Source organism: Pempheris klunzingeri, chromosome 9 (assembly GCF_042242105.1).
Source record: "Pempheris klunzingeri isolate RE-2024b chromosome 9, fPemKlu1.hap1, whole genome shotgun sequence".
Classification (NCBI taxonomy): Eukaryota; Metazoa; Chordata; class Actinopteri; order Acropomatiformes; family Pempheridae; genus Pempheris; species Pempheris klunzingeri.
In genome coordinates this window covers 6568304-6577500 of record NC_092020.1, presented here as the reverse complement: position 1 = coordinate 6577500, position 9197 = coordinate 6568304, and the positions used below count along the sequence as shown (strand labels likewise).

The 9197-nt window shown below is 42.6% G+C and overlaps 1 protein-coding gene across 2 annotated transcripts in view; it reads left to right on the top strand.

Moving 5' to 3' along the window:
- LOC139206745 (mitogen-activated protein kinase kinase kinase kinase 4) overlaps positions 1–9197 on the top strand; it is a 54727-nt gene that overhangs the window by 7774 nt on the left and 37756 nt on the right. For both annotated transcript variants that reach the window (XM_070836317.1, XM_070836316.1), the window contains exons 3-5: positions 2845–2901; positions 6939–7064; positions 7304–7414. In XM_070836317.1, the coding sequence (XP_070692418.1) occupies positions 2845–2901; positions 6939–7064; positions 7304–7414 (294 nt within the window). The remainder of the gene's footprint in view (positions 1–2844; positions 2902–6938; positions 7065–7303; positions 7415–9197) is intronic.

The window sequence follows — 9197 nt, the reverse complement described above, 5'->3', positions numbered from 1 at the left end:
TGGTGGCAGCACAGCCAGCAGACACCAGAGTCTGAAGGGACAGGAAGGCCATTTCCTTATTTATCACAGTCAGGCCAGCGGCTGCCTCTATGCCACAATTCTTTGCAATTACGGAGACAATGTCCTCTCCTTAGGGACAGAATCAAGGCCAGAATGAATAGGGGTCAGTGAGTCTGACAGGGGACATCTTACATCCAAGAGCATAATATGTATGAAAAGAACAGCAGCTAAGTTGTTATCTGACAAGGAGTCTGTTTCACGGCTGCTGGTTCAGCAACATTTTCAATAAACTTTATTGTGAGGCATGTCATGGCATTCCACTGGTTTTATGATTTTTCTCTCCCTCGCCTAAAACATTTACACGGATGAGACTTGTTCTGTTTTATACGAAACACAACGTGTACATCCATCCACACACAAGGTGGTCCCAAGGACGCCACGTTTGTTGTGTCCACCAACACCTGAAGTCTTTCTAAATATCGCCACCAATGCATTTCAGGGCTTCCTGCAGCATTTTACACTGGAGGCACTCAGCCTCCCGTGGAATGAGGAAGGCCTCCGCTAGCGAGAGGAGGAAACAGGCAGTGGCGGCACATCACACAGCAACGTCTATAAGGAGTGAGACTATTTGGTTTAACCATCATCGCTGCTACATTGGTTAGTCAGCAAGCTTTGGTCGCACAAGCTTGCCAACAAACATTCTTTAGTTACTGCTACAAATGTTTTTACAGTGAGACAGTATGCAGTACAGTAGAGACAGCCACAGGAGTGACATTACGTACAGGCTAGGAAGTTCCACAAGCTTCTGTAACTCACTGCTGCCTCGAATTTCAGCATTTCTGCCATCAGTCTATATGAAAAACTGAACCTCTGGTTTACTGTTCATATTCTGAGACAACTCTGCTTTCACAACAGCTTTTACTAAACTGAAATATTTGTGATTTAAATAAGCTAAAGTACCATTACTTTGTGGGCACAGAGAAAAACTACTGCTGAAAATGTACAAGCATGGCAGCTCAGGCACGTGTGTTCATAGTGTGCTATCACTACTAATACATTCACCCCATCTTTCAAATCTGAGGCCACAGCCATGATTTAATCCCTTAAAACAGTTCTGGAGGCTGTAACAATACCTGCTACAATAACTGAAAATGCAAATTTTGATATGTTTTGTATTTGAAATGTGTCATCTGATAAACAAAGTAAGTGAGTGACTGCTGAACCAAACCACCCATCTGGGCCGTCTGACTGTGCCCCAGAGTGGTGTAACTAAGCCACATTCCCAAAGTTCCCCCTTTGTAAACGTCCCCCTTGCTCCTTTTACATATTTACTATATTCTACTGTGATGTCCAGCAATTTCCAAATCAAAGTCATGCCCCAGACCTCTTGGCCATAACATCTTTCTGCTTGTTGCTGACCTGGTGGACAGAGAGACACAGTGAATGGTACTGATAAAGAGTGGAGCAGCTCATCAACATTAGCTTATCCTTACACTGTGTCGTCTCAGCTGCACCAATGACCGTTTGAACTGCTGAGTTTAATTCTTGGAAACTCCTGAAGTTGTCTCCGATTTGGAAATCCGTGATTTAGAGACACAGTTTTCAGCAGCCTTCTGTCCTCCTGCCTGACTGTAGAATGGGGAAACTGCTCCTGTGAGGGATATTTCTTTGGAAAAGAATAAAAATGTGTTTTGAGGGTTTAGCTGTGGAGAAAATCAAAAAGGCAAATATTAAAACATATATTCAAGCTCTCCATCCATGTTTGTCTCACAGTTTTTCTCTGGCTCTATGTGTCTGTACCTGAATATTAGTTGACTGATTGACTATAGTGGGATTTGTCATGCCCTCTGGTCTTTTTTGTACACACACACACACACACACACACACGCCCTGAGCCCTGTCATACATCACAGCTTAAAGGCTTATAGAGTCACTACTCTAGTATCTTGTCAGCTTTCTGACTCATGACAAGGTTTTCAATTTTCCCCTTTTCACCTGACTGCACTTTACAGCTCCGGCTCTCTTCGCCGGCTCGCTCCCCCTCTCTCCCTCTTGCCTCATCTCACGCCCTGCCTTGTTCTTTCTGACTCCGTCTCTCATGAGAAAATGAAATTATGTAGACATAGCTGTGTCCAGTACTGAAAATGATATCACTATCCAAGTATTCACTCAAAAGAGGTGTTGCTGTGTGTGTGTGTGTGTGTGTGTGTGTGTGTGTGTGCGTGCGTGCGTATGTGTGTGTGAGAGCTTCCTAGTTTGTTTTTTTTTTGCATGTTAACTGCATCATAATGTATTTGGTAGAAAGTTGATTTCTGTGTTGATGGTCATATTTGAGAGCTCATGTTTTTATGGGGGCAGCACGGTGGTGCGGTCACATTGAGAAGGTTCCAGGTTTGAATCTGGGGCCTTTCTGAGTGGAGTTTGCATGTTCTCCCCGTGCTTGTGTGGGTTTTCTCCGGGTACTCCGGCTTCCTCCCACAGTCCAAAGACATGCAGGTTAACTGGTGACTCTAAATTACCCGTAGGTGTGAGTGTGAATGGCTGTCTGTCTCTATGTGTCGGCCCTGTGACTAGCTGGCGACCTGTCCAGGGTGTACCTCACCTCTTTCCCAAAGTCAGCTAGGATTGCCTCCAGCCCCCCCGCACCCTTTAAGGATAAGCAGTATAAACGATTGATGGATGTATGTTTTAATGGAATTTTGAGCATGTTGTACCGCACACAGTACTTATGTATGTTGTTTATCATACTGCATATTTTCTATATGTCAAGGCTGAAAAATCTGCGTACAGTGGTGAAAAGTCTTTTTAGCATGTTGTGACCTTTTTGTTTGTGTATTTCCCCAGGGTCGCCACGTCAAGACAGGCCAACTGGCAGCTATCAAAGTCATGGAAGTCACAGAGGTAAAAGTGCCTGCAGTTTAACCCCACACCCACTCTTTAATTCTCTCTACCCTCTGTTCCTTTCCTTCCTCTTCTCTCCCTCACCACTGGTTTAAACATGTGAATATTAAATGGAAAAACATCAAATGTACATAACCTCAGGATAATCATGCCATCAGTGTAAATTATACATTATACAGACTCGCATTGTTTACACGCATGATCCCCACATGCGAGAAGCACAGCAAGATGACCTGGTTTAGTTCAGTGTAGGAGGGAATTTACACAGATCCTTGTACATGGGTGTTTCCCCTGGGCTTTAACATACATACAGGGTATCCACGTGTCCCGAAAAAGTCTCAATAATCAGTCTGGTTTGAATGGACTATAAATCAATTAATTGACGGAAATTAAAGGGGAATTCTCAACCTGTGGAAATAGTTGTATAATGTTGTGTGAGGCTGAAGAGGAAGTGTTCCACCGTCTAAAGTAAAATCACCCTGTTGATCTCAAACTGGGCTTGAGGCATAAAATGTGTAAAAGAAAGCCTCCATCATGAACAACTGGACTTGTATGGGTTTGAAAAAAGTAGGCATGTAGGAGGCACGGGTCTAATGAAAGACACTAAATCACTAGATCACTCTGGTTTTATTCATTTTTATATCTGGTATAAATCTGCCCCTAAATCGATTGTTCTGTATCCTCCCTTTGTGGGAAATATAAGCACCGAAAGAAGGAGCAGTTTTACTTTAGAAAGCTGTCATCTGTTGTTCGTTATCTCTTGCTCGTTAATTCACGTGCACTTGCTTCTTGTTGAAGTTGGAATGGTTCGAGAAGTGTAAAGGAGTATTTCCACTAAAGGATTCTCACATGATAGGCAGCACACAAATGAATTTTCAGCACAAAGTCTTTCACAAGACAAGAATTATGTCTTGTGTCGGCTCCGCTGGCTCAGTATTGCGGTGTGTTCAAGCACTTAGTATTTCAATTTAAAATTTAAGTGTGAGGCTTAACAGGAGGAGTTGTTTTGGATAACTTGACTTGAAATTTCCCCATTGTGGGATAAATAAAGGAATATCTATCTATCTATCTATGTAATGTTGTTAGGAAATAGAAAATGTGCAGACACGCTTATGTTAATACATTTTTATGTTAAAACATTTATGCTTTATTATCATGAAGTTTTAGCCTGATGCAGGACTGTGTGATAGTTGCTGTGACCTTTACACAGACCAAAGAGATGTGTGTTGGTATAGGATGTATCAGACTGTGCTTGCATTCTTGAGATGAAGAAGAGTTCGAGAAGGCCTTGAACGGTGAGAAGTCAGCGTACCTGCGTTTCTTACCAACCGCCCCTGCAAGGAGGAGAGGGAGCAGGCTGCGGCGGAGGACTGCCGAGAGGAGGAACTTTGCTTATACATGTTACATATATGCTTGAAAGACACTGAGACCGCTCAGTGCAGATGTAGATCTTTGCCTGTACTCCTTGCTTGTTGCAAGTAAAACTTTGAACTGAGATGTCTGTCTCTGAGAGTTTATCTTGTGTGTTGGGAAATTAATGGTACGAACTAACAGCGAAAATACAGTTCTGGTCTTATAGAAATAATTTCCTGACAAATGTGCAGAATCAAAGGGAGGGGGATCGATAGAGACAGGAGAGCTCTGACACGGGAAGGAGTGTAATTACATTAGCTTTAAGGCGCTGGACACAGGATAGTTTGAGACCTTCCTCTCTAGCTCTCTTTGTTGTATATCGCCTTTTTTCTTTTAACAGCCATCATCCCTAAAAAAAGACAGAACAAAAGAAGTTATTTGATGAAGATATTTCCTGTGTAACATTTTGCCTCAGAAACAAATGAAACAATATTGCAGCTTTTGCAGATGTTTGCAGGTGTTTGCCGTTCTGTTCACTATTGTGAAGATAATACCCATTATTGGACTAAAGGAATAGTTTCTGCAGTTTCTCTCCCTTTTTTGTCTTTCCCCTGTGCAGTTCTTCCCCTGCTCATGCAGGTAATTGAAGCGATGGAACTTTTACAATGCATTTGACAGCCTCTCCTAACTCCCTCCGCGAAGCACAGACACACGACAAGGATCAAACAAAAATCTACTTTAATACACCGTGAGCCTGACAAAATGAAATTACATGAAACGGCACCTTCTTTCTTACAGTTCTCCGGGTCCCACCAATATTTCAGTTTTGACCCCAAAGTAGTTTTTTATTAGATTCCAGGTGAATTTCCTTGATATTAAAGCTCTGTTCACTTCAGAGTTTTAAAGCCACGATTTTGGATAGTTGTGGTGATATAAAATATTAATAAAACTCATACTGTAAATCAGTTTAAGGTTGAAAAAAAGTCTCTCTGATGCTTTATTTTCAAATGCAACGCTGAGGTTAGCCTCACAGTTCTATATGGATTAAACCTGTAACTCTTGAGTCTGAAGAGGGGGCTGATTTGATTCTGTGTGCTCTGCCTTGTGGTCTTACAGCTCTACGAGGAGACAAACAACAGAGGTGGGGAGGTTTTATTGACTTTTGCTTGTGGTTTACAGATGTAGAGTGCCAGTAATCACTTTTGCTAAATAGTAATGAGTAATTGATTAAACAGCTAATTGTTTGACAGACAATTCCCCGGTAACTGTTTTGATAATGGATGAATCGTTTCAGGCCGTGCTGTTGGCATGGACTGAAACAAAGGTGATGTCGTTTTGATGGTTTCACTCAAGACTGAAATTTCTCTGCAACTATTTCGAGGATTCCCATGAGATTTTGAACAGACATTCTTGTTTCCCAGAGGGCGAACCCCTGACTTTTCTGCACTTAGCTCCAAGCACTGATGCTCCCACTGTAAGTTCACCCTCACAGAGCTGCTAGCATGACCGAAGAGCATAGTGTTGTTTTAGCAGAACATGCCAAACATTGTGCTGCTTCTGAATTGATCGGTTATGCTGATGTTTATTTGTCGTATGTGACAGGAAACTGGATATTTTTACGGTTCTGGAATGTTGTTGGTCAACACAAAGTGTCCAGACTTCATAGTTCTGTCCACATTATAGTTCAACAAATATGCACAGCTGGACACACTGGTTTCTTTCCTGTTGATGAGACTTGTGATTCCTCTATGTTGCAGACAAACTCTTTAGCAGGAAATGCTTTGCTATTATCTCCCTTCTCACTCACTCACACACACACACACACACACACACACACACACACACACACACAGAGGACACAGGCAGAAGGCTTTGTGTTTCAGCTGTGTGGAGGTGAAAGTTCGAACTCTGCCTTGTCATTTTCTCCCCTCCTGTCCTGTGGAGATTTAAAGGAGGTCAGTGACAGAGAGAAGCTCTCTGTTGTTTCCCCTTTTCTGATTAACAGCCACATCCAGCTTCTCCAGCACCGCTCCCCTTCCTCCACCTCTCCTCTTCTCCTCCACTCCAGCGTAGATTTAGGGGTTCAGTGAATCAGACAAGTCACAAGTCATTTCCGGGATTTATAGTGAGAAAACAGAAAGTTTCCTCTGTTTCCTCTGCCCTCCTTTTCTGTCCTTGTGTCTCGTAACACTGACCAACCCAAGCTGTTTTTGTTGAGAGAGAGCAGTAGATGAATTAAGGTCCAATAGTTGGGTGAAAGGTCACCTGGAGGTTACACAACAGTCTGACTGGAGATGCTATCTATCTGGACACGTACGTGTGTGTGGTATATGGACTCCACAGAAATGAAAAGGAAAGGTTTCACTAAGTGTCACATTTAAGCCTTTGTAGATAAGCCTCAGCGTACAAGTCAGGATTCAACTTGTCATATATCTGTCGTGTAGTTTAATGTAATTCTCAAAGGAAGAAAAAGCAGGAAGTGAGGCTGGAGATCTGGAGCAGTTACTGTCAAAGCAGAAGTATGACACTTGGTACAACTGCATGTGGAGCTGCTCAAATCCTCTATACAGCGTAGTGTGTAATATACTGGACTGTAAATGCCCAGCAGGCAATCTGGCATTTTCATCACTCAAATATACTGTACATGTGGTTTGATTTCTGCTGCATCTGTTGATGATTTTCAGGAGGAAGAAGAGGAGATAAAACTGGAGATCAACATGTTGAAGAGTTATTCCCACCATAGAAACATCGCTACTTATTATGGAGCTTTTATTAAGAAAGGTCCTGCTGGACAGGACCACCAACTCTGGGTTTGTAAACTACTCCATCTGCCTTTTTCTGCCTAACTTATTGCTATTGAGACCCAAAAAAATGAAATGAAATGACTCATTTTTTATTAAATAGCTGCTACCCTTCTGGGTTTATTCTAAAAGTATCCAGTGTTTCTGTCTTACTATGTGTATTCTTTGAAGATCTTTCACGTAATAATGGCATTTGTTTTGGCTGGTACCTGTGTGCCTGTGAGACATCTCTGTATGTGTCCGTGCAGCTGGTGATGGAGTACTGCGGAGCCGGCTCTGTGACAGACTTGGTGAAGAAGACCAAGGGGAACTGTCTAAAGGAGGACTGGATAGCTTACATCTGCCGAGAGGTGCTCAGGGTAAGGTTGGCGTAAAAAAACACACACATTGTACAACTGTACTTGTACAGTAGACCCAACAATGGAACTTGTTAGGTCTGGTTCCAAATAGGCAACATTTCATTTTAGTTCGTCAATTTGAACTTGCTCATTGTTATTGTTTTGGAGTGTCCCCATTTGCACGTGTATATGTGTGTCAGCTGCCCTTGCTTAATTCTTGTAGATTTCATGTTACTGTTGTGGAGCCCCTGTCCCACAAGTACTTCTAGTCTTCTGGATTATGCCACAACGTTGCATGTTACATGTCACGTCCACCAGTTTTGATTATTTCAGCTTCATTTCTAAGGATCAGAATTTTTGTTAAGTGTAGTGGATGACCCTAAATACTACAATACCCATAGGTCTCAGCCACCATATCTCAGCGGAGTTTATAGGGCTATATGATTTTAGTGCTATATAAATACACTTCATTATTAGCTATATTGTTGCCTTTTAAATGACAGTTTTAAATAGATACCCCAACACAGCACCCATGATGGTGCCGGGGACCCTGGCTCTCCTCCACGTGTTTCCAGATCTCTCCACCTAAAGTGCTGCCGCACATCGCTGCCAGCTGCACCTGCCGCCGCCTGCAGCACATTCTGCTGCAGTGGCCGGTCCCAGCATCACTTAATAGCTTATGTGACCTCGCAGTTGAATCCTCGACCCTCAGTGCAATGCACACAGAGAATCCCAAGTGACCTTTTGCTTCTGAGGGGTCGTTGTGGTCGAAGCCCTTTTTAGAGCTGGTAAAAGCAGAGGTAGTAATTTGTGTGTGGATGCAAACTAAGGGCTGGATGAGTTGCTGCTGTTGTGTAAGAAACATGATGCTACTTTTAGGTTTGAATTCTTTGCCAAAACATCAAAGGGGAACTGACACTGATACTTCTTTATGTTCAGGGATCAGTGTCTCTCACATGCTTTCCCACTGTCAGGAGATAACTGATTTATTTTTTCATTTACATACTTAAAAGGCCAGTCTAAAACACATGTCTGGGAGATGTTATGGTTATCATTATATGAGATCACAAGGTCCTGAGAAAGACTCTGGGATGTTTGCACTGCGTTCTACACTGCTGTTTATGCTCGTGGCTACACAAACCTACAAATATACACAAACAGCATATCATCTTATATCAACTCGGCTCCAACACATCGGTCCGTGTTGCCGATGTTATCAAGGACAAAATGAAAGTGAGATGGATCTTTTTTTTTTTTGTAGTAAAAAGCTTTAGAGACAAAGGCTCTGGACTGTCGCCAGTGTTTTCCCTGCTGCTGTCAGCCATGCTGTCTCCTCATTGTTTTAACACCACAGTACACGCGCACGCACACACACACACACACACACACACACACACACACACACACACACACACACACGGACAGACACTCAGCTAAGCATGGTGAAGTCATTGTCTGAAATAAGACTCACTTCCTCTGTTTATTTAACCTCCTTTGAAGAAGCGAGAGTACAAACATACACACACACACACACACACCATTCAAACTGTGCCACTGATTGGTAGCCTGTGCCACCAGGTCCCTGTGTTACCTAAAGCGAGGCTATTTAGATTTTTCCTGCAAGGGAAAAGAAGTGCCACAAGCTTGAAATAAATCCTACTCCTCCTTCAGCGTTGCTTCAGAATGAACACATAATGCTGCTACTCTTTTCATGGAGCGTTTGGAGCTTCTTATTTACAATGGTAGTGGTCATCTGACTCGGTGTATATGTATGGGTTTATGTGTGTGTGTGTTTGTCTTCCAG